Source organism: Dermacentor albipictus, chromosome 9, assembly GCF_038994185.2.
Source record: "Dermacentor albipictus isolate Rhodes 1998 colony chromosome 9, USDA_Dalb.pri_finalv2, whole genome shotgun sequence".
NCBI lineage: Eukaryota > Metazoa > Arthropoda > Arachnida > Ixodida > Ixodidae > Dermacentor > Dermacentor albipictus.
In genome coordinates this window covers 27,222,082-27,248,077 of record NC_091829.1, presented here as the reverse complement: position 1 = coordinate 27,248,077, position 25,996 = coordinate 27,222,082, and the positions used below count along the sequence as shown (strand labels likewise).

The 25,996-nt window shown below is 48.9% G+C and overlaps 1 protein-coding gene across 2 annotated transcripts in view; it reads right to left on the bottom strand.

The window, feature by feature from the left end:
• The window catches only part of LOC139049426 (uncharacterized), a 114,245-nt gene that overhangs the window by 15,904 nt on the left and 72,345 nt on the right, over positions 1 to 25,996 (bottom strand). For both annotated transcript variants that reach the window (XM_070524741.1, XM_070524742.1), the window contains exons 7-9: positions 25,073 to 25,221; positions 17,094 to 17,175; positions 738 to 891 (exon numbers count right to left, since the gene is read on the bottom strand). In XM_070524741.1, coding sequence (XP_070380842.1) covers positions 738 to 891; positions 17,094 to 17,175; positions 25,073 to 25,221 — 385 coding nt within the window. The remainder of the gene's footprint in view (positions 1 to 737; positions 892 to 17,093; positions 17,176 to 25,072; positions 25,222 to 25,996) is intronic.

Sequence of the window (25,996 nt, the reverse complement as noted above, 5' to 3'; positions counted from 1 at the left end):
CCACCCTGAACTCGCGCGCGTCCTTGCTGACGTAAGCGACTGTACATATAGGACTTATGTTTATGTGAACGCGAGTCTTAATGCCCCAAAACATTTCGGCTCTTGTAGCCGTTTACGTCTCTGCTCTGAGTAACTTGACTCAGGTTTCGCTGAGTAAAGCAGGACCTAGCTGTTTTCTATCCAGTTATAATTTTATCTGACGAACAGCTGAACTTTGTAAAATGGCAATCACAGAGAAAAAAAGAACACACACAGAGGCAAGATCTTTTCAGCCTAGCGCCGAAATTTCAATTTTGAACATAATAAAACAAGAGCGTGTGGATTGTTTCGGTTATTAAAGTTGGGAGATCACCCTGTGGTGCGCCCCACATGTGACTTGCTTGTGTCCTGGCCTCCTTGCCGTATACGGTGCTCAAGTGCTCTTCCTAACTCAAACGCGTTCTAACTTGAAAGACTGGGCTATAAAGAAAGAGCAATGAGAAGCGAGGAAGCTGGAAACGAGACTCGTTATTTTTTATCTCGTTCACGTGTTCGCCCCCTTTCAACGCCGAGTCTTTCAAGCTGTACATTCGCCAGCCAGGCAAAGACGAGCCCTGTTCAAGCGATTGCCTTTCGCTGCATTTCATCCCCTTTAAGCACCGAATCTTTCAAGCTGTGCATTTGCAAAGCACGCAGGCCAAGACAAGCCCTGCTCAAGCGATTGCCTTTCGCTGCATTCACCGCTCCGATTGGCTCACCGCTTCGCAGGTCGGTAGGCAGGGTGTCACGAGCGCCTTGAACTGGACAATCTCGGAGGTTGGGAACTTGAAGGCGTCGAAGGGCGCGTGGAGGACCTTGCCGTCGTCGTTGACCTTGTGCAGCGGACCCATGATGGTGCGGTCAGTGGGACATCTGGGGAAATAACACAGAAGATAAAAAATTTGCTCACTCATTTTGTACCACAAAGCTATTTTGTCTTGAGGAGCCGAAAACTGGGAAAACTTGAGCAAGAAACTGGGAGAACTGCGAGTTGACAGCGTAGACAACGGACACGTCTTTATCGACAACTGGCCGAGTCTTTTACGTGGCCGTGTGCCTTGCATAGTGCAGCAGGTCAGGGACGAAATATGAAGCGACATATGCAATAATCATCGCCAGCCTATTTTTTTAAAGTTTAGCGCAGGACGAGGCCTCTCCCAGCGATCCTCGTTTACCCATATCTTTCGCTGTTTCCAGCTTGCGCCTGCAAATTCCGTCATTTCGTAGGGAAGCGCAGTCCTCGACTGCGCTTCCCTACACATGTACAATACAGACATACACTAAGAACACACAAATTTTATTTAATAACGAAAGTGACATGGGTTCACTGCAACTGACAGCGTGAAAGAATGACACATCACGAGAAAGGACGCTGTTCGGTGTTCATGTGTTAACACGTTGTGAATTACAATTTTTTTTCTTTTCACTAGCGCTTCCTCTTCCTGGCGGTGCTGCTGTGTTGAATATTGAAGCGTGTTGTTTACTGTTGGAGTTCGCTTTGCAGCGAAAGAAAAAAAAAATAAGTAAAAGTAATGAAATTCTGGCTTTTAACGACCATAATCTGCACATTGGCATATCAGGTACACCGCAGTGGAGGATTCCGGATTAATTTTGACCAGCTATAGGCGTTATTTTATGCCGCCGTCGTCGGACACTATGTGGAAATTGCATAGGCCAATGAACAACTCCATACCAAGGCAAGGAGGTGGAAAAGACGTCTGTGGAAAATATGCGCTGTCTATAGATCGTCTATAGACTTTCTAAATTATTTTTTTCTATTATTCTAGCAATGCCAACTAGCCCATGCGTCTCTTGTAATAAGGTTCACCTGCAGCTGACATTTGAAGCGCACGGTTTGGTGCGCGAAAATATTACGGCGTGCCCATTCTGATGAGAGACGCAGTGAAACAAATGAAAAAAAAAGAAAAACAACAACACTAGAAACAAAGAAAAGAAAGCAAACACACGCGCGCGCGCGCGCAGATGAACAGAGAAAGACACGACGTCAAAGACAATGCCGAGGAAGAAGGAAGTAACGTTTGCTCGTTTCCTGCATCTCGGCGGCGTGGAATTACGTCCTCTTCGGCAAATTTTCTCGAGACGAGTCTCATCTAGCATACGCGCGCGCCACAAACACGCTCCACTTCCGGCATTAAAAAAAAAAAAGAAGGCTAATATACGGCGCCGTGTACGATTTGTTCGTGCCATGGAGCTTCACACAGACACGAGGGGGAGTTGTGGCGCTAGTGTCTACGACAGCTGCAAACAGGGCGGTACAGTCAGCGTGGGAACGATGGTGTGATGATGAGAAGTACATGGATTTGCCTATAGCTCCGTCCTTCTGGCTTTACTTCGTGACTTTTCAAAGTGGTCACATTCAAGAAATTACCGCGCTTTTATTAAATCAGCGTCGCTAAGGCTGTCCGTCGAAGGCATTCGAACACAGGACCTCTAGCACGACATTGAAACCATAACGCCACGGACACACGGACTTGCTGAACCATGCACTGCAATTAGAAGAGATTATGCGTGTTCGCAGAGTGTTATTGCCTTCTGCATTTAAAAAATAACGTGTAGAGTGCTTTGAAAGTTAGGCCAATGAAGGCAGATAATGAGTGATAAACGAAGCCACAAGAGCGTCTGAAGCCTCAGTTACGAATATCAGACAAATCCATTCACTACCCGTCCTTCCCATGGTGGCTGAAAGATTGCAAAGCCAGAGTTACCTCTAGTAATTATTGCACGAAACTCTCTGGTTCGTGCCTCTGCTTCCGCCCTCGTTTCATCCCCGTGCTGTTTTCTTTCACTTACTTGTACATAATAATTGACCACGTAGAACTCGCGACCTTACAGTGTTGCATCAAGTCAGCACGTCAGTGTTACATTGTTTCGGAGACACGCTGAACCAGAATTGCGTGTGGCCGGCTCCCTCGGGCCGCATCTGAGAACTTTTCGGTCGTGAGAATTTTCGGCCGGCAAGTTTGGCCTGTGCCTGTACTTACGAGTCCCTCTCGCGTGCAGAAGAAAAGTTGATGAGAGAAGCGCTCTTAGAAGAAAAAGGGGCACTTATCCCACGAATTTTTTCCTCGGAATTTAGTGCGTTCCGATCCATAGGAATCCGTTCCAAGCTGCCCGCCTTACGATGCTATACTGCGTTACAAATACAGACTTCGAGCTTATAGCGGCAGAATGAGGTTAGAAAATTCGCGTAAATACTGGTTGTTAGCCGTTAAACAGGACAGGAGGTATTCAAGCTTCGCTCGAGCCTTGCAAACGTTTTAGTTCACTTCACCGGTATGACGGTTATAACGCTAAACAACGCCCTTACAACTTAATAGAGCCGGCGCCTGTTCTACAACAGCGGAAGCCGCGTCATGCACCACTGCGTAACGGTGTGTGTAGGTATGGTTAACTGGCATAAGCCAAGGAGGCACGGTACAGGGAACAGCAGGCTTCCGGCTATCCGCGCCGAAGCATCCGAGCTAGCTGACAGGGGCACGCGCGCATAAATTCAGTTCTTTCCGGCCTACTGCGTGCCGCCGCACGTTTTTACGCCCGCACGACCGTGTCGGGAGAAGAGTACAGCGCCGCTGCATACAACGACGTCTTAACAGCGGAACAACCATAACAACCGCGGCAACAACAATTCCGCACGCACCCCGGGACGAGCTGAAGCCGTCTGCTAGCCGCGCCGGCACGCACACAGTGCAGACCTTCGCCGGGCTGCCCTGCAAACCGCGTCTCGGTTAAAGCCGTGCAGTGTTGCCGGGACGGCGGTGCGTGACTGGTGCTCGGATGGGACGGCGCCGCGTTTTGGACAAGCGCCTACGTTGAATATCGGTCGGAGCTGAAAGCCCCGTGCACTCGTCGAAGAACTCACCGGTGCACTCGAATGTCACGCCTGGCGCGTTACATTCGAGTACGGGGCCGAGTGACATTCGAGTGCCCTGCCCGTCAACGGCGCTGTCTGCTCGCCGTTCCCTAAAGCAGACGACGCCGTTCTCTAGAGCAGACGACGACACTACAGAAGATTTTACCGCAAGCGGAAAAGCGTCACTATGTCCGTCGGCGTGTTGAGACGGAACGGCAGTCTGATAAGACCTGTTGTTCAACTAGTTGGTTCAGTGAGTCTGGGAGAGGAACTAGTGCACCAGAAACTAGCGCGAAAGAAATTAGACAGGGAAAAGCGCGAACGAGTGCTTGTTGCGCAGTTGTCCGTACATGTCGTTTCTGGAGCCATAGTTCTTTCCCAGAATCGAAAACAGAATTACAGTATTGGCGTAGTGGACTGTGTAAGGTATGTGGTTCTTTAAGGTGAGTAAGTTGTATGCGGTGGCGATGTCACTGTATACAAGTTCTGCAGACCGCGAATCATAAAGTAATTACCAGCGATTAAAGAATTGTGCACAATCACTCGAATTATTGCCATTCAAAACAGTGGTATAGCTGACGCCGCCTGATGACAGCGCTGATAGTCACGATGATGAGGAGGAAACTACCAAACAAACGATGAAAGTGATGGCGAAAGCGGTGACAATTGTACTACGAACGAGAGCCGATGGTGGCACGACGGCGACGCGACGGCGGTGGCAACGACGAAGACCGCACGTTGACGGCAAGAGGGTTCAGGCATCGCGCGGTCTCAGGGTGAAACGTTGAGCGGGCTAAAATAATGTATTTCACTTCCGGTGACTTGTTCGGCTAGGGGAACAAGAAGGTGGTTTAAAAGCACGAACGTGACATCGGTAACCGAAGGGACAGGATAACGAGATGGCCAATACAACGTATATAGCTGTGAACAGTTAAAGAGTGCGTCATTTTCATGATGGCAGTCCATACGAAGGATAAAAATGCAAAATCGTCCGTTTATACGCGCGTTTGTCGCGATTGGCCGAACGAAGTCGCCGCTTACAGCGTACTGCACGGTACTGTAGGAATGGCAGCCCCACTCCGAGAGGAGGAAAAGATACCGGAGATTACAGCTTCCGAGACTCGCGGCGTGCTGAAAAGGCGGCGGAGGGGCTGATGGTGACCTGCACGCAGCGCGGGGCTACGGAGGCAGTCGGCGTCCGTCTCTCACTCTCGCCATCTTCCAGGCTTTCTCAGAACTGTTCCTCCTCTCTTATTATTATTATTATTCCTTTGAGAGAGAGAGAGCGTACGCCGGCAGAAGACGCCGCAGCACAGCGTGCTCGGGTCAGTTCGACTGGGTGACTGGGTCGCTCGCCGTGGCTGTTTCTTTGCCTCGATCGAAGAGCAAAACAGCACCGCTGCATCATCGGGTTCGAAGCGCGCCGCTGCCCGCCCCTTCGTAAGAGTGAACCCATCGAACCAGTTTTTTTTTCTTCCTCACCTGCTTATACTTTTCGGAAACTCGTTATCTGCGCTCAGCGAGCGAGACCGGCGCATCCTTCCTCGCAGCGATACGTTATAGAACGGACAACAACGCGAGGATGAGGGTCAGGTCCACTCGAAGCCTGCATCCATTCCAGACCGCGTTGCTGTTGCTGCAACGTGTTCTCTACTGCCGCCGCTGTAATACGTATTGGCTTGTCGACATTTCCTTATCTTCACTTTTTTTCTTCTTCCGAGTAGACTCGCATGGGTAAGGCTATACGTTCTCTTCCTTTGATATTGTCATTCTTTTTACCGGTAAGGTTCAATTTACAGGATTGATAGCCTGCGCGAACATGTCAGTTCTGCGTTTACCTGTTTCTGTCGCAGAGAGCGCCAACGTGGTTATCGGTTTGTCATTTAAGCAGAACAAAATGAAGCGCATCACGCTCTGCGTGTGCTTAGTTTACAGGTTACAGCACCGGTGATGACAAACAGCGTGATTGGAAAGTTTTTTTCTTCTTCTCCAAGGTACGACACACTCACACGAAAGAGTCAGCCTTGAACAGAAGATGTAGATCAAGGGTAGTACTTTAATGCGTATAAGGACGGACGGGTCAGATGGGGCATCTGATCTAATTAATGCGCGTGCGGTACGGACGACTGAAATAAACAGCAATTACGAATAATTCGAATCTGCATTAACAAAACTTTGATTCCGAAGTGCTTTTTTTATGATTGGCAGGTATACCTTGTGGGGATCGCACGCGCGTCCCGATATCTCCGGAGCGGCCACGCGGTTATCACGCGATAATCACGTGCTCGCCCGCGGAGGGTAGCTGGGGACAGGGCCGCTTCGCCGCTCCCGCTGCTCTTCGCGCCTGGCCGCGACGCTGCAGCCAAGGCACCCCGTTCCCTCCTTTCCCTTTCTTGGAACCGGGGAGTCTCACTCTCCGCCGCTCGGGAGAAGCGCTATTCCCCCGAGGCCCGTTTGTCTCACGGTGGAAGAGCTAGCGAACGGCCGCATCTCAAATCCGCCGCTGAGACCGCCGCACGCCGTCCCCCCTGTTGCGCCCGGCCTTTGTGTGCGACTCACCGCCCCAGGGCCCGAGCGCGGAACCACTTTGGGTGAGCTGAACTCTTATCAGCCTCTTTTGTGGCTCCCACATTGTGCGGTTTGTTTCACCCCAGACGTGCGGAATTCTCCGCCGCTGCGGTTGTGTTTTGTGCTGTATTTGTATGTGTTGTGGCTGTTGTTGTCTGTTGGAATCAGTGTACACCAAGGTGAATAAACACCTTAGGTCGAGACTCACCCTGTCCCCACTGGCCTGAACCCGCCGTGGTCGCAACTCACTGCGAACCGCGGGTTAGGGGTCACAGCTCTGACTGCTAGGGCTGCTGCGAAAGTGCTAGGGAGCGACTGCCGCTCCGCCGGCACTGTGCGATCCAGAGAAGGGTCAGGTGCGCACGCGCGAGCCTGAGTAATACCCCTATAACCTTCGCTAATAACATGTACGTCCAGCATTAGGATTGGCTGAAAGGTGCACTTACAAGAAATCCTGGCGTAAGAGCTTTTTGTGAACACGGAACTAGATGACTGACTTTCTACGAGCATGCTCCATAGGGTGGATAGTTTCGCGTTATCGTCCAACAAAGGCCGCCATCTTAATACACCCAGTGACAACCACACACGCACAGAGTGAGAAGGTCGAGTGAGAATATCATACACTTGCTAACAACCTGAGCCCGCATTCGCAAAGAGTTATTATTATTACGCTAGAATTGTCTGCAAGAGAACATTCCAGCCAGTTATGACGCTGGGCATAATACTAGCGAAAGCGGCCAGCCAACGTGCTTACAAACGAAAAGCTTTAATGAATCCGACCTCCGGTCAAGCTATATACATTTCAAGCCTAAGCAGAAACAACACCGAATCAACCAGGGAATCGTCAGGTGTCCAAGCCTCCCGAATTCTTGGAATAAGCCAACCAAGCTATAGCGTTAAAGTAGCATGAAAACGCAGACTGCTAACCCCACTGCCTAACTTCTAGCCGCTATAGCCCCGACCAGGAGCTTTTTAAGTCCCTCTCGGTGCGTGCTGAAGCAAGGCTTCCTGCTTTCCTCGTATAGGAAAGTGCTCTCGCTCAGGCATTCTCTCAACGGCGTCACGCTCCTTACAGGAAAGGAAAATGGCCGCTGCATACCGGAAGTCTGTATGTGCCTGAACATATGAGGAGGGTGCGGCTCCAACGGAACCCCACTCGAGCGCACGGTACGGCGACAGGAAGGGCGCGCAAGAAGAAAACGAGCGTGTGTTCGCGCGCCGGAACGCTAATACCCATGCGAACATTTCGAAGCACGCGTTCACCGTGCCGGCCATCCGCTCTTCTGTGCAGCAGCCGCGGTGGGCCTGTGTGTGCGGTCCACTCGGGAAGGCGAAAGCTCTTACAAGTGCGCCAACTCGCCACCACTCCAGTCCTTCTTCAAGGGACACCAAAGAGTAGAGTCAGTTAGGTTGTGTTAGTAAGTTCTGCTTCTGCAATAGGCACAGCGGTGGATGAAGGACGATGGACTGGAGGCGAAGCCACCCTCAAGCTTCCGCACCGGCTCGCCATGACGTCATGAATTTCGACAGCGTCCGCTGGAAGTCTAGTTAATTGTTTATCGGTACGGAAACAATATGTCACATCCCAGCAATAAATCAAAGGCACAACTAAGCAAGCTTTGACAACTTTCCTGTGAGAAAGAAGGGTTCAAATACGCGAAAATATACGTCGCAATTCGGGACGTCACAGTGAAGTCGGTGATGCTTCTGCGCAAAATTGCTTAAAGGCAAGCTTCGCTTTCATTTTATTCTATGACATTCAATGTTTTCACGGCAGATTATTTTAAATACCGTTTTCAAAAGGTGCTTTTGCGCGTATAAACTGATCTAGCGTTGCCCGCTTGCGTCCCTTTGTGTTTACAATTGCTGCCACTGTCATGAGAGATCTAAAGATGGTCTAAATATCCTGCTTGGCTTGACTACTTCACGACCGAGTGATGCGCGGTCTTGAATCGTCCACGTTAGGGATTATATTCACAGGTCACAAGCTTAATATTATAGGTGGACCGCATCTTTAACGACCGGAACCGCTACAGATGCGCGAACATCGAACTTCTGGCTTGCCTTACTCTTTCTGTGAGATATAAAGACGCATTTGTCGATCTGTCTGCGTTAATGGCTAATTTTATCGATCCCGCGAATTCTTGTGTGCCTTACTTGAAGCCGGGTACATTTTAAAGGTCTAATTTCTCAAGTAGTGCCCGTGTTCCTATTAGGATCGGCGAAAAGTGCTATTGCAAATGTTTCCATGCTGGGGAATATACTCTCTCGAGCGTGAGAGTAAGCTCAGTCAGGGCCCCAACTGCACACAATTAGCTCTCGATGCCGTTTTAACTCCGTTCCGCGCGCGATCATCGCTAACAGCGAAACGGTGCGCAAGCCCAGCCGGTCGCCTCCCGTTTCGAACAGCGAGCGTTCGTTCCAAAGCAAAGGGAGCCGGCAATGGTGGCTCTTCGAGAACGGTAACGAGACCCTACCCCCCTATAAAGGGCCCAAATTTCGCTCGCCCCCTTCTTGGGCCACCGTACACGGCGACGGTGAAGAACGACCCGAAAGGAAGGGACAAGATTTCGCCCGAAGTTCGCCGCTATGTAATTTGCCTTTCTCTCTCTCTCTCTCTCTCTCTCTCTCTCTCTCTCTCTCTCTCCCGCCTCGGCCTGACCGCGACGCGCGCTGTGTAATTAGCGCCGCCCCGAGATGCGCTGCACCGCACCCCTCTCATTCGCGGATCGCCTCGCCTTAAGCGGCGAGGATTAGCTCGTTTCCCACCGTGGGCTTCTCTGCATGCGACTTTCTTTCCTCTCGTCTCTCCGGTCGTCGCCTAACTGTAGAGGCCAGACGCAAACTTGCTCTGTGCGCCAGCGCAGACCAGACTGGCAGTGCACACGCTTAAAGGGACAGCAATTATTAACACTAACTCAGTTTAGACGAGCCAAGTGTTCTTCAAAGACTCTGGTTGCGTTATTCACTTGACGGAAAAGGTTGGTTAGCAGTAGAGAAAACGATGGGGAAACTCCTCCCTTCTTGTATTCCGCACCCTAACCATGGCGCATTTACGTAAACGTGACCTCATGGATTAGTTAGTGTGATGGCACGAATTATTAATGGCGATGTTGTGACGTCACGAATCCCGCCTCTTGAATTACGTGCCCAAAAGCATGAAGGCGTTACGTCACTGTGAAGTAACGGATTATCGTCAGTGTGACGTTACACTGAATTAATTTTTACCGTCGGCATGACGTCCCGAAGGCGAAGCTCTTGCATCTCGAATACCAGCCGCAGAAGCACGGATACGAAAAACCTGCAAAGTTAACTTTTTGGTCCATGTAGAATGCAATGTAAATCTTGTGCGTCCAAATTCATGAAGTCACGTGGAGTTAGTGCGGAAACTTCAATGTGGTGTCGCCACCAGTACTTCGCTTTTGCGTCTTTTCGAGCCTTCGCGCCGAGTAAGATGTGCGTACTTTTTTCTCCCCAAATCGAACCCATTACACGCATTACAATGAGCCATTACATTACAGTGTATTTCAATTATCCCAAAATTGTGATGTGCCAATCAAGCTTAACTTAATATCCCCCGTTAGCATAACGTTAGGCAAGTTTAACTAGCAAGTTATAGGGGAAAAACTCCAGAAATACAGCCTAAGGTGGGCACCTAGCGATACTTAGGAAGTGCAGTAGCCAAGGAAGTCACAATAGGACTGTGTCGGTTACTGAAAAGAACCGTCCAGTGTAACAGACTGTGACAAAGTAATGAGTATTGCAGTTCTTGTGCGTCTCCAGCGAACTTTATCTCTGTCCTATCTTGCCCTCATCTTTGTCTTCTCGCATTTTCTCCTCCGTCTCCGGAGTAGGGTAGACACCAGGGCTGAGCCCATGCATGGGCTCAGCCCAGGCAAAACTCCTTGTCTTTCATCCAACCCCCCTCTTTCTACTTCGTGCTACCTTCAATTATGTTTTTAATTGCCTGCCGTTTCCATTCCGTTACACGTTCTGAAGGGACAAATACGGACGCCAGCAAAAGACCTGAATCAAGACTGATCGCTGGTTGTACCGGGGAGGAACCTCTCTCACCACAACCTAATGCGCCCGCCCCGCCTTTCCCATTTCGTATCGTCCAGGCGTCGCCGATCCTGCTGTCGGCGGCAGAATGCATCCCCACTGCGCTCGCGCTGCTGTACGACGTATAGTCAGGTTTGGTCTCGAAGCAAAGAAGTAAAGACGCAAGTGAACGGCTCATGTGCGAGGAGCAGGAAAATCACCCATTAGCTCCGCAAGTGGATAATGCCCCGCAGCCCCACTTCCGGACGCATTAGCGCCGACCATACACTAGGTCGCCTCTATATCTGCGCTGACCATCAGTGAAAATGGCCCCGCAATGGCCCCTAACCAGCACTTTTGGTGCCGGCGCCGCCCGTGCATGCATCTACGAGCGGCCATAATCGCTCGCTCGCACTTGTATTAGCATAAGCGCCTCCTGTATTATAAGCTAATTATGGCAGCGCGACTAAGCCCAAGCCGGCAAGCTCCGACCGGCGTGTGCAAAGCGCGCCACGTGAAAGGCAAATAACTCGTTCCAGCGCGACGCCGGCGCCCTCCAACGGCCGGCGTTGGACGAAAGCGCGCGATCCGCGGAACACCCAGGAATCGTCAACAACGTCGAGGGGGGTCCTCCGAGATGCATTACGGCAGGAGGCTTTGCAGACGTGCCGCGAACGGGCATCGAATGCTAAGGAGGCCGGCAAAGCTCGCGGCGAGGCTCTCCGTTTCACTGTATAAGTGAAGCCGTGCCAGGCAATGCGGAAGAGGATTCCCATCAACCCTTGCGTGGTCAATATGGAACTCGATGTCGGAAGTGGGTAGCCGCGGGGCCGGCAAGAAGTTCGGTAACAGCCGCTTCAGTGACGACGGCGGACTTCGTGAGAGAGTTTGTGAGCGATCTCGTAACGCAAAACTGAAACAAGTTAACTCTAGAGGATGTTTTAATGGAAGCTTTAAACTGGCACCTAAAACAGCGTTAGCTCATCGAGAAAGTTTAATGGTATCTGGAGAGGTTAGCCTTGTAGCAGGGCTGAGTGAACGTGAAGTAACACGAGCTTGCATGATCTGCGCATGACCCACCGCTGCTACCATGTCACCGGGCATTATCAGTCGGGGGATGAACATTCATTCCAGATACGAAGGGACACTGGCGTAATGGGTTAAGCGAATATTATGCAGGATCGCGTGACGTCACGCTTACTTAGATCTGCTACACGGGCCGGATAACAATGGAGACATGATGACGTCACGGCGGTGACGACAACGCCGAAGAAGACGATAACGGCACGACGGCGGCTCAAAGATGACAAGACGACGGCACTATTTCTCGCTCGTCGCGTGCCGGGTGAGGCAAATGGTTCTACGTTCTGGCGACTCGTTCTGCCAAGGAAACACGATAACGGTAAAAATGACGCCACGCGCGTCAAACGAAGCGAAAGCGGGATGACGTACCCTGCACTACCATCGCTGTAAATAAATTGGCCACTTGATGCACGACCACTGACAAAGGGGCCCGCCACGACGGCCACAAGCCCGAGAAGAGCTGCGTAAAGTCAGTTCTGCACTGTACCTGAGCGCCTGCCTAACACAGTTCGGACGACGCGTCCGGCCATGCAGAGAAACAAAAACCGTTCCTGTCTTCATGGTGTCTGAATGATGTGCTATAGTTCTCCGTGAGCACCTAGAATTCAAAGACACTCAACTTTGACTGAAGGACAACAGGAAGAATGTTTACATTCGTTGTGCTTCATGTGACTTCATGTGACGCAGTGACCGGTGGCCTCTTTCTTCCTGCTTGTGCAGAAGAGCGCGTAGAAGCTGTTGTTGCTCATTGACATTTGGCGGGAGCTAGGCGCAACACCGTTTTAACAACAGCGTTCACCGTATCGATATCAGTGGTCGATACGGTGAACTGCTGCTCCATTGTCATACTGCCACTTACATCGCTCGGCCAAAACGAAAACGGGATATGAAGGACGAATAACCACAGTGAATGAGTCAGTAAGCAATTGAAATTGCACGAGACGTCCAACCATATGCGAAATCACCACTGCTATGCGAGACCAGCTTCTTTTAGGAAGGCGAGGGGAAGTCGCGACAAATTTAACCAAGTAAATCAGGACAAAACAGATCTCGGCAGGAAGATGGAGGTTTCAAGCAATTAATAGTGGTCGAACAAGGATTGTCGCTGGAACTGGCATTTGGACAAGGAGACCTGTGCGTCTGGGCAGTAAGAGTTGCTGTCCCGGCGAAGACATCTCCCTTTGTCAGAAAGTTGGCTCCAGGCACTTTCCTCGTTCGGCCACTGTTGATCTTCCAGGTGAATCCACTCACGCGATAGCCACATCTGAGCATTGCCCTTGTCACTGTCATTCGCTGTCATAACATAGGGCGGCTCGCCCAAAAGTGTGGCATGTCTCACAAGGCGTTACCGAGGGTGCAGAGCGGCGACCAGCCACGACTCGTCTCTTGCACAGAGTGGGGACTCACTCCAGCCTTCCTTGCATGAGTCCTGACGTTTGGAGATCCTGTGCAGAAGGATAGCCCGTCGCGGTGAGACCCGTTGTTAAGCAAGGTTGCCTCTAGGATATTGTTGCAAACTGGTCTCGAACCACTGATTGAAGGACGGCAGTGACTTTTGCGCCGACGGGGAACATGGCCAGCCACCCTAATTCGACTTCAATGTCAAGTTCCACTGAATTCTGGCGCCCATCGGTGCTTCCGGGAACGTTCGAAGCTGCAAACCTCCACGCGTGGACGGTGTGGAAGTAGCGCCCTACGCACCACAATTCCACTTGACGAAAGGGCCGCGCGAAAGGGTCAAAAACACTCCACACGGGGACGATAAAAGGACCAGACAAAGTCGACGAACTGAAGCAAATGAAACAGACACAGAACTAACTCTCCACCTCTCAACCAGTGTCTCATCCTGACGTCTGAGGACTGCTCAGGGCGACGACCTTTCTCAAGCTTTCAAAGCCAGCCGAAAGTATAGGGGCAACGCCACCCAACAAAACGGCCCAGGCTAAAGAGAGAGAGAGGGAGATAGAAAAGAAAAAAAGAAAAATAAATAACGATAAAAAGAAAACGTCGCATCAATCCAGCGGCTGTGTACCGCAGCCCTGCGGTCATCACCCTTCCGCGGCGTACAACAAAACGCCTCACACAACAACGTCGCATGCATCCCCGAGCCGGCTGTGCCACGCGTGAGACCCTCTGGGCAACGCGACGAAGCCACGAGACTGCAAAGAACTGTCTCAAAGGGCCACTGTGCATCTCGGCCAAGAGGAGCCGCGCGATGGCAGCTCGGATAGTGGGAATGTCGAATAGCGCCCTGCCACATCCAGCTAGCACAGATCTGGAGCTGCGGGCATGACGTTTCCGCGGCCAACAACAGGCGTCATCCCCCTCGCCTAATGACAGAAAAAGAGCGGCTTCGCCCCGGAGATAATGTCGGGGTTTGCGCAAAGACAGAGACGAGACCGGCAGCCACCGATTAAGCTATCCCGGAATGCGGCGGAGTGAGTTTTTGAAAGAAACAAGACGGAGGTAGGAGGAAGGCGAAAAAAGAGAAGGGGGGGGGGGATGCGTGGGCTCCTCTAGGTAATCGGCCAAGGACCGAGCTTTAAGGAGGAAGCGAGAGCAGTACGATGGCTGTGCGCTTCTTAATTTTTGTTATGCTTGTTTCCACTGGCCTGCGCCTTCCCAGGCTGTTGTCATTTTTTTGAGCCGTCCGCACTTCAGACTGCGGTTAACGAACTGCAGTCGGTGCAGACAGGTTGAACCCTTGTCGACTGTTTTATGGCCCGATATGGTTCTGCGCACATGTATTACACGTTGAGAAGAGGCGAAACAAAGTAGAACAAAGTAGAACAAAGCAGGACAAGAAACAGATCAGAAAGCTGGCTTACAACCGCGAGAGATTAGATTTTAGGGACAACTTTCTCACAGCTCGCAGAAGCTGTAGGACGAGAAATGATGCTCCACTGCATGGTGAACTGTGTGCGACTTGTACATAAGCGGTGCGAGCACTAAACGTATACGATGTTTTGAAATCGTCCGCCTTTGTATTACTGCATATTAGAACTTCACGCAATGTGCATATGCGCGCTCGTTGAGCTCTACAATGTGTCGATTTACTCATTTCTGTCAATTGTTGATCTTATTCTGTTCTACCATGGCAGAATTAAGATTTAAATATAGATAAAAGGTGTTAGTCGGCATAGGGCAATGTGCAAATGTCTTCACATCGTGCACCCAATAAAGAAGTAACACTCCGCGACGTGACGAACATCTTGGCAGGGTGATCGAAGGAACACTTAAAGACGATAAAAGGGAAAATCAAGGTTTGTTTGGCGCAGAGGTGTCAAATCTTCGATCTAGTTTACTTCAAAGATCTCTTGGTGTTGTCCCGTACAGCTGGCAGACGCCACCGAAAATGAGTTGAATCAGTCGGGGTCCGTAAGTGCGCCCTGGTTCATACTAAGTACGAGCTGACGAATATTAATCGCGCATTTTTTAATATCATGGCGCAAGAAAAGAAAAAAAAAAGAACAAATATCAAGAGAAGAACGAAATATGCAGCCAAAATGCACGCGTACGTCAAGTTAAGCACATCTCAGTGTACGTCTTCGTGCCCCCCCATGAACCATGTTTACAGGGACCATTGGCGCGATTGTATTTGGTATAAATTACGACACAGAGGTAAACACTGCAATACTCAAGGGAAGAAAAGGCAGTCCGACGGAGTGTCCTTGAGGCCTTTTCCTAGTACAAGCATACGTATTCGCGCGAACCTTACAACGCGAAGTTAGCGACAAATCCACGCTGTCTTCATTCGTGACGCAGACTGTGACGTATAGTGGTCATTGGGCCGCCACGGCCCAATGACCAAAATCTGTGACGCCGACATAGTGGCAAACCAGCCCTACGTATGAGCGTCAGTTGCAGGGAAATAGAAAGAAAGAAAGAAAGAAAGAAAGAAAGAAAGAAAGAAAGAAAGAAAGAAAGAAAGAAAGAAAGAAAGAAAGAAAGAAAGAAAGAATGCCGCAAGTGTATGGCAACAACTAACCAAAACGCACGACGCGGTCTGTCGTCTAGTCGCGTCCTGCCGCGCACAGGACAGGTGACGACTCCTGTTTCCTCGCGACGCGCTGTCGTGTACTGCTTACGTTTGCTGCCACTTGTCTGTCAGCATCGCGACGCTTCTCGAAGGCTCGACAGTGTCACCGCGTCGTCGCACTATATGCCGTCGTGTCGGCGTCGGCGACTTGTCGCCGCCAATTCGTCACGCGCCTCTCTATAGGAGACGCACCGAGCGCCTTGCCCAGCAAGCAGTCACGCCAGTTTCTCGTTTGTCACTCCGACATCGAGATCACGTGCACAGTCGCCGCTTGATCCGGGTGCCAGTGCTGAGATCGGATGCCGCGAATTCCCGTTCTGCTCTGGGCACTCGTTATTCCCTCGAGACCCAAAGCTGAGGAAAGCAGGTCAGCTTTTAAGAAGACAGGAGGTCAACAAGACATGACGTGGATATTCATACAAAAATTTACTAGAGGGAACTCTGGTTGGATAAAAGTTGTATAATTGTTGGATAAAAGTTGGATAATTAGAGCAATTACGTCACAACCAGTGAATCGGTGGAAAGACGGAGAATGCGGGAGATGGAGATTCAAGACGATGAGCAAAACGTGAACAAGGTGAATGCAAGAGCCAACGTTTCGACAAGTGGACTTGTCTTCTTCAAGGCGGCCTTGAAGAAGACAAGTCCACTTGTCGAAACGTTGGCTCCTGCATTCACGCCGCCTTGAAGAAGACAAGACCACTTGTCGAAACGTCGCCTCCTGCATTCACCTTGTTCACGTTTTGCTCATCGCCAGTGAATCGGTGTATCTCAGCAGCATAAGTAGGCGTGAAGCTTCGTTTCTGGCTATGGCGTATCCTTCTGGAAACGAAAGTGTCGTAGGGACGTATCACGAAGACTAGACATAATCATTGTACTAAACATCGTTCCCGTCGTGGCTGAACGATCTCAGCCTTCTGGTAATTATTGTAGGAAACTCTATGGAGCATGGATTAAGGCCGAAAGCTCCCACTGTCTCGGAGCTCAAACAGGTGGTTGCAGCTTTGCGAGAGTACTGTCATTATTTGCTCCATCTGGAATGTGTAAAGCTGTCCGGTGGTCTTATACCACTATCTCGAAGCCAGCTTGTGAGTTCATGCTAGTTGGCTTTCCCGCAAGGCTAGGCAATGACAATTATAACGCACCAGCTACACGGTAGCCGTGATTTCAACGACGTGTTGAGCGCGAATACTATTGTGACACTTTCGTATTGCAGGAAAGCCAGCTTTACAGTTTTCAAAAGGCCACCGCGTTCGGCGCCCTTTCGGAAACAACAACCACCGCGTGAAATCCGTACCCTTCAACTGGACTTCATTGATTCACGAAAGAAAGAGACATCGCCGGGCAACTAACTGCAGTAGAACGTTGAAATGTGGCACACTACTCGTAAGGGTAGCGAGCTTAAGTTCTTCTCGTGAGTTGCTGCTTTCGTGAAATCAGTAGAAAAAGAAAGAAAAAATCGTGAAAACTTACCCATGGCTGTCGACCAGCAATATCTCACTGCTATCCACACCATCCATGGCGACCAGTTCGCGCACGAAGATCTCGTACGGGCCTTGGAGGGAAAAAGAAAAAAAAAGGAACGAAGAAAACTGTTTACCAAGAGGAACCATGTTAACAGTACTCGTCACATTTGTTTCGCCGTTAATAATACTCGTCACATGGATTGAGCAACAGAAACATTGAAAAAATTCTGCGGTTAGTTTCATTTGCCCGTTCAATCACATCATTATTGCTGAGCATATAATTACGTTGGCCTGTTGAGCGTTCGGCCGTGTTGCGTAACCCGACCGGGGCAAATACATTTAGACATGAGCGGGGGGTAAGCATCCTCGCGCAATCAGATTGTGTGTACATTTTGAGAGTCCCAGGTTGGAAAAAAAGAGCTCATATATTCACATTGCATTCGTAATACACACAAGACCATGAATGTAGCCTACTCATGGTTTGTGAACCGAGAATGCGATGTGAATGCATGTACACATGTGCTATGGAACATTCTGTTTGTGTACCTGGAGTGTGCTGTCTAGCACTTTCGAGGTTCAGAAAACCAGAAGCCTCGTGTGCCCTCCTCAGGAGAATAAAAACAAAAACAAAAAAAGCGCGCAAGGAGTGTACGGGTTAAGTAGCGCGCTATCTGCACGCGGCACGAATCATCGCAATATGACGATGAATGTAGAATGTCGAAAAAACGCACGCGCCAAATCATAGGCCGTGATGACAGCCTCGACACTGGCTTTCTGGTGGTCTTTCTTTTTTTAAAGATAGCCACTATACATAGTTGTTATGTTACGTTGTTCTTTTCGGGGAGCTGCACAGGAGTTTTACCGTCCAGCAATGCAAAAGAGATACGACCAAAGGTTTTCCAACACACTGGATGCGGCTGCATCCTCGATACAGTCGCGTCAACAAAGTAAGGAAAAGCGAAATACGTTCACTTGCGCGGGATTCTTGCCAATTTCGGTGCAACGCACGACCGGTATCCTTCCACCGCCGACACAACGACCGCACACGAACAAGCAAATATTTTGGGGACTATAACTATGCAGCTACGTAAGAAAAATAAAAAGGGAAATAAAGAAAATAAGGAAGTATCCATATAGCGAATCCAGCTGCGGTTCGCATTAGCTCAAATGAGTATCAGGGGACCGCTCCATTACAAAAGACCGCGCTCGGAGGTAGGACGCGGACCGCCCGGATAAATGACGCATCAATCACCCGCTTTTTCTCTTTTAATGGCCACCTGGCAAATAAGATCATACGTTACGCTTCCAACCGGGTTTCCCTCGTACACGATACGCGGGGCGAATAAACCGATAGACGACAAGATAAATCTTTGCTTGACCGGTTTCCCAGCGTGCACCCCGTACCCCACAGACGCCGCCTCGCGTCTTCCTCGGATTTCTCGTTCGTCTATTTTCTTTGCTGTAAACTTTTGTTTCCGTTTAAGCCGCAGTCAGGATGTGATCCACGCGTTTTCGTTCTTAAAAGGGTGCAGCGCGGCGAATTATACAGCGAGCACCAGCCAATCTGGGGAGCGCGCGTGCACCGGCGCACTATTTTTCTCCACGGATGCGTTCGCTGCGAAGTCGTTTACTTAGGAAGCGGAAAGCAGACGGCACTCGCAGTCAGGATGTGATCCACGCGTTTTCGCTCTTAAAATGGTGCAGCGTGGCGAATTACACAGCGAGCGCCAGCCAATCTGGGGAGAGCGCCAGCGCGCATGCACTGTTGCACTATTTTTCTACGCGGACGCGTTCGCTGCGAAGTCATTTACTTCAGAAGCGGAAAGCAGACGGCACTGGCAATCGTTGTCGTGGTCCTAGACCTTGCGATTCGAAGTGATATTCGTGCGCGCAACTGTACACAACGGTTACCGCGGATGTGTGAGCTTCTTCTGCTATGTCGCTTACTCCGGCCGCAAATTAGGAAGCAGACGATACTGTTGTTTGTTGTCGTTGTCTCAGACCATGTAGACTGAGCAAGTAATATTTTCCTATGTCTAAAATGATTATTCCATTGTAAAGCTCTTCTGGCCGGGGTTTCATGTACGGCTCCCATTTGTTGTCTCACTAAACTGTAAAGCATCCTCCCCCACTCCCCTTCCCCCGACACCTACTGGAATACCAATATGGGCGCAATGAAAATAATAATACAAAAATAGAAATAAACAAGTAGACCATTGAAGTGATTGATAAAACTGCGGGTTTATGTAGCTTTCCATAAACTTCCTTTAAAACAGCTGTTTAAAGTTTTATCTGCACTTGTACGAGGGTATATGATGCGTGACGAGACCTTGGGCTAAAGACACATTATATGATAAGTGTCCACATACTTTCTACAGAACGGAACGATGCATTTTTGTAGTGGCCATGGCGGCTCCTTCGGGACGCTCCGTAGTTTTCACAGTGCTGCACCAAACTAACAAGAAAAAGTCAACGCAGTGCAGGCTATAGCGCTGCCTGCGGTTTGCGCTTCATTCGTCGGAGGCACCAAGCACTCGGCATTTGCTGGCAGACCTTTAATCCCCGGCAATGTAGGGGACCGGCAACGGGGGCGATTTAAGTACACACCCGGGTATTAATGATTCTCTCTCTCTCTCTCTCTCTCTCTCTCTCTCTCTCTTTGTGTGTGTGCCTTCGTGTATTCTCATATACGCTGGTAACGAGGCTCCTTCCGTAGGGGGCTACGCGTGTCGTCGGTCGGGCTTGACCATCGCGAGCGGGTCTGAAGAAACGAACGCCGGCGTTTTTGTGTGAGTGTGTATGTGTGTGTGTGTGGGTCCACTGCTACGGCAACCCTGACATTAGGGCACGCACGCCAAGTGAGAAAAGGTTGTATGATTGCTACTCTGTAACGTCTGCTTGATCTCGCCTCTCGCTGGGTGCCGGCCTCTCCGCTGTGCACGTCCCCCCGCGTATAGACGAATCGAAATGGTTTTATCGTGACGCCGGTGCTCCCATATATATATATATATATATATATACACATACTTAGCACTGCCCGCGCTCCCCTACGCGTAAACTTCAAGTGCTCGCGAAACTAACGAGACAGCATTACTTTTATGATACCCTTTATCTTCCATTTGCGCAGCTTTTATATGTCTTACGGGCTTAAGTCGGCCAGTGATAACACATATCCTCCCTACTCGCATGAATCGTGCGTGGATATGACAGGCCGTGGTTATCTGAACCGTCCGACTTCAATGTTGATAGCGGTACACTTACTTACGGCAAAAAACAGCAGTGAGAGGACGAACGAAGTGAGGAGGTGATTTGAAAAAAAAAAGAGATTTATGGACTCAGATGCACGAGCAGAGCAATTGTAATGAATGTATTGCGGCAATGCCAAATCTTAGGCTTCGTAGAGTGAATAGGTTCACTAACATGGCTACGAAGTGTGCCTGACGAGCTGCTGAGCTCAAGACCGTACCACATATATTACGTTAATTGAAGACCTGCCACTTGGGGGTCGTTGAGGGTGTGGTGAGCTTGTTCGTGATCCAATGAAAGTATCGCATGATAAATTATACTGAAGCCTTCGGGCGCTTTGTTACCCGAGTCTACATTCCTTGACATCAGTGGCGATTAATCTGAAAGTTGGAAGTCAGCCACGAATGGTTGAGTGCATGTTCAGCAGCACGAATCGAATCGAAGCGTTCAACATGATATCCGTTTGGGTGAGTCACTAGGCAAATTCGAAATTGTGCACGACGAGTTAAGGAAGATTTACAGTAAGCCCACCTTCCAGTGTGCGGAGGCCCCCGCGCAATATCGAAGGTGAGATTAGTACTAGTACATATAGGAGTTTAAAACAATAAATAAAGTTGGAATTTCGTTTTGCTGAAGTCACTGTGACACTTATGAATGATGAACAACACAAGGAAGAGTTTACATTTGAAGTATACTAATTCAACTTTTCTTGAACCATTGCTATGCAATTGCTGTGGTTCTCGTATGAATTCTGCTTGTCTTCGTTACACACAGTACAAAACATGTATAAAATCAACAGAATTGCGCACAGAACATCTCCATTTGAGTGAGCATTAATGGTGCTCTCCCGGCTTGATTTTTCTTATACATTGTAACGACTACGCCTAACGTGTGTTTCTTTTTTTCCTCTTCAACGTTCTAAGCAAGTGTAAGGCCTAGTCTTCTGGTAGATGAGTCAGCATAACGGTGTGCTCGCGGGTACACAGGTGCAGGAATACAGTGCACGCTTATCTATTACCTTCCGTTGTTGGTAACGCATTTACAGCAAGGTAACAGGATCAAAAGCTACACCAAGGATGGCTAGACTTGAAACCGCTTAGAAACAAAAAAGCAAGACATTGTCGAAGTCATATGACAATTATCTGTCACGCACGCAAACAAGCCCTGGAAACACTGCGAGAGTTCGAAAAATTAGCGATGTTTCTAACACATGTTCAAATAGGCACAAATAATTTGCTATTATGTGTCACTACATTCGATTTGGATCGGCCGGATAGAAAATCAGACTGATAAAGGACATTTCTCCTGTACAAGCTTAAATGAAACGTAAGAGCGTGTCGATGTCAGCTAGGGTCATCACCACGGCCGCCGTCACCATCAGTCTGCTTGACTCTAAAGTCTTTTCCGAAGATGTCAAAATGCATCTGCTTCCTGCGCCAACCGATTGCACCCTATGCTTGGAAACTTACTGATCAAATCACACCATCTACTCACTCCATCTCCATCTACAGCACTCCATCGGCCCCGACGGAAGCTTAATACAAGAGGTATTGTTTGATTCACCTCTTGCCGCGTCGCAACTAGTTCGAAACTACGGCCTACGAGTGGCTAAAAAGCACGCTGACATTTAGATTCAGAAACTAGTTTAGACATTCAGGCTAGAAATTATTACTCCATGACGGTACACAAGCTGGATAATCTGATCCGCTGTTAAACACAGCACACGGCCGCTCTGGCAGCGCAGGCATACCACAGTAGCCGGAAAAAAGGGTGTGCCATGGCAAATGTGTTTGGGTGAAGGAAACCGGCAGTTTCCTTTCACTTGCCATCGATTACCACTCGGCTTGACAGTCGGCGAACTGACCAACGAAACGATGCGGCATCGACCACGTAAACGATGATCTAAGAAGGGTCATCGGCCGTCTTAACAGTGACGTATACACTTCGTATATTGTACAGGAAGCAGTGTAGTCACCGCCCCCTAGGTTAGGGTCTATAGTAGCTTTGCACGGTATGTATATATATAAAGGAAATAGAAGGGAGAGAAAAGATGTGACGGGCGTCTTAACCCTCCGAGCCTGCCATCAGGCTGGATCAAGGTAGAGCGGCGACTCGGTGACTGATCGGTCATTCGCAGCACTCCGAGAGGAGCACAGGTTGAGGTGTTTCGGCTATTGCTCTTTCCCAACGCGTTGTACTGTGGTTTCTGTTTGCCGCACACTTAATCGCGCTTCTCATCTTATCTATCTCACCTACAGTGATCGACTGAGGCGGCGTCATAAAAGGAAACGCTTCCCGCTTTTGCGCCCGCAATCGCTCGCGGAGCGCTCGGCCTTGATGAGGTGCCGCATAGGTGTGGCCAGATTGCGAACGTGCGCTATCGCGGGCCAATGAAACGCGAACTGGGCATTACAGACACCCAGGCTAAAAAAAGAGAACGAAAGAATTTCGCTCATTGATTTCATGTAATGGAGCAATTTGTTTTCCCCTAACAAATAGCGGTGCATCGACGCTGAAGTTGTGGTCAAGTGCGCTCACATTTCCTCTTCTCCAAGGAATACGTTCATTTTTTTTTTGTTTATGGTTTCAGTTCTACTGTAAAAAATTACGTTCATCGTATAAAGCAGATTAGGAGATTAGGAGGGGGGGAAAAACTACGCGATATTTTTGCTATGTGGAGAAAACTGTAATTCCGACGTCTAACAAGTCAACCTATGCTTTCTTGTGTTGTGTACAATATAAAATTATGGTAGAATGTGTGAACACGATTGAACGAGGACGTAGAAAGAAACAGATACATAAGGACAGCGCTGCTTTCAACTATTGATTTTATTTTCCCACGCGTCGATAAATATATCTACCGAAAATAAAATCTATAATTAAAAGTAGCGCTGTCTCTGTGTGCCTGTTTCTGTCTACGTCCTCGTTCAGTCGCTCTAACACTTTACATCATGGACTCAAACCAACGAGCCCGCCAACGTGACTAAAGAAAATAACGAGTTATCACCAAGAGTGCTTTTTGAACAAGTTGTCGCTTTGTTGCTAGGCTAATATTTACGAAATGAGTTTCTTATCGTGTGGTAAATAGTACATCGCAGTTTTATTCTCATTACAACACTAGCCAAGAGTGCACGGCATGCGGTGACTGTGCGCCGAACTGTCGCTATTTCACCAGTGTGCCGAGAATACCAACAGGACCGCTTGATTTGAGTCTTGTGACACTGACAGTGTTCGTCGAACGGCCTGGGCAACGAAGAACTAAAGCTTTCGATGCAGTGATGCCGTCAACACTCACAGCAGGACAAGAAGACTACACAGGTACCTCGCGTCGAACCCACAAATTTCTTTTTTATCCGATTTACACAACTGATGGCCACTCATGGCCCGTCGGCTATAACATTCCGTAAATGGGCACGCCATTAGCTTTTCACTGCCAGGTAGACGGATGAAAGAGGGCCCGGCATGTCAGCTTAAAGCACGACATTGCTTTGCCTAATGATTTGCCTTCTCATTTCACTGCCTCCAGCTTTTACCTGTGTACTAACAGCATTTACGTTCCCCGTTTTCGTCTCGTATGTCAGGTCAGGGCAGTCCTGGGAACTTGTACGGATGGCTTGAATAATACACTGCAGGTGTAGAAACAGCGCCTCTCTTTCCGAATCTAAGCAGCGCAGGGCAGTTCGACAGAACTTCCAAATAAAACGAAGCTTTCGCATACTCTGACCTGCGGACATCCTGGGCTCCTTGAGACAGTTCAAGCGGGTTAGCAGGTGCAGTATTCTATTCTCGCGCCAGTGAGAAGTAATATTTACTCAACAATTGTAGGGACGTCCGCCGATGCCCTTGTCGAGGTCTGCGTGCGTGAAGTTGCTTTCTCCACGTAGCTGCACATCGTATGACAAAGAAGCAACAGGACTGATGCTGAACGCTACTCTGGACTGTGACTGTTCTCGCTTGCAATAGACGAAAAAAGAAAAAAAAAGCTACCGTTCCTTGTGAATGATTCCTTTTCCCATAGATCGAAACCAGACAGTGACCTTCGAAACAACAAAATACAATTTTGCCTGGCTACAAATACAAAGCGTTGTTTGTTTCTAATGGCCTAGCTTGGGAGCGGGGTTTGAGATTCTTGTGCGTGATTTTACATAAGCAGACAGGCTTTGTGAATATTCGAAATTTCCATTACGAAACGTACAGCCTTCGTTATCCGATCCGTACTTAATAGCAGAAAATTTCGAACATTAGTTTGTGAACGAATAATAGAGGATAAGAATGGCTAAATAAACAACTCTGCAGGACCTCAACAAAAGCGTGTTGTTATTCTATCTTAATGGGTTCGATCACTAGCTTTGGAAAAACCATGTCGATCAGCCTCTTTCAATTTCTTTCGGTACACTTTATTTCATTTATCTTAACAATAATGTTTCATCCCGTAGAATCCTAAAGATTTATCTAAATTTTTACGTAATGCTTGTGTGTTTGCTAGGTTTGTTTCAATCTGTTTGCATTGAAGTGACGCATTTTTCGTTTTCGTCCCTCCAGAAATAAGAAAACATTCCGTATGCAATATCTGAAGCCAATATTTGTCGGAATATCTGTCATCGAATCGGCACGAAAATTGTACTTTTCAATGACTTTTAGAAGAAATGAATATTCAAGAAATCTTTAGCACGACCTGTGAGTCAGCCAAAGACCCCATGGAAGCTGAAACCACGGGAACAGCTGCGGTGCAGTACTCACTGTTGCTGTCGACGATCTCGAATCGAAGCGCCAGCGAGTCTCCCACTTGAGCCGTGAACACGTCGTCTCCTTGGCGGTCGGTGATGCGCATGGTCACGTTCGGCGAGCTCACCGTGGCCAACTGGCTTTGCGAGGTCTCCACTTCGCGCCTGTTAAGGTAATACAAAACATAGGCCCGTCACACTCAGCGCCGTGCCATATTGACCTAGCAGAATTTACACTGGCTTCCGCGGAAACAACGCAGGCAAATCATACCAATGTTCTTGTGACGGTCAACATGCAACATCGCCAACAAAACGATCACATAGAACAATTGTTTCAAAGTGCAGGCTGTTACGGGCATTTGATGATTTGTTCAAAGAGGGGTTCGTCTACGTATTTTCCAATAACTCACTATTTTACGATGTGCGTAAATAAGAAACATGGTATCGATAATGTAAGAATGAAGGCATGGTTGCATACGTTCAGTGATACACTTCACAACAAAGCATTGGTTTCAAAGGTTTATAACTTTAGTTTTAAAGATAATGAGAAAATTGCACAAATGAATGTCAAATGATGGGGCGCAACTTCTGAAACTTTTGACTGCTTTTTGGCTGGCCGGAAGGCTGAGCTAAGTTAATCTTCCCCCCCGTGCAGGGTAGCCGACCGGAACTGCCTCTGGTTAACCCCCTGCCTTTCTATGTATCCTTTTCTCTCTCTCTTTAATCCCGGAACTGCGAAAGTTTCCACAAATATTCTTTACATTCGATCCTTGCGATTTCTCATGGAAACAAGGCAAAAGGAGAGGACCACTCAGTTTCGATTGTTGCGCCAGGAGGGGGAGTTCTCTCCTCTGGCCATAACGAAATGGGGCAATCGGCAATCCTAACTTTTACTTGGAACGCCGTCCGAAATTGAAGCAACCAGCAGCAGAGAAAAATG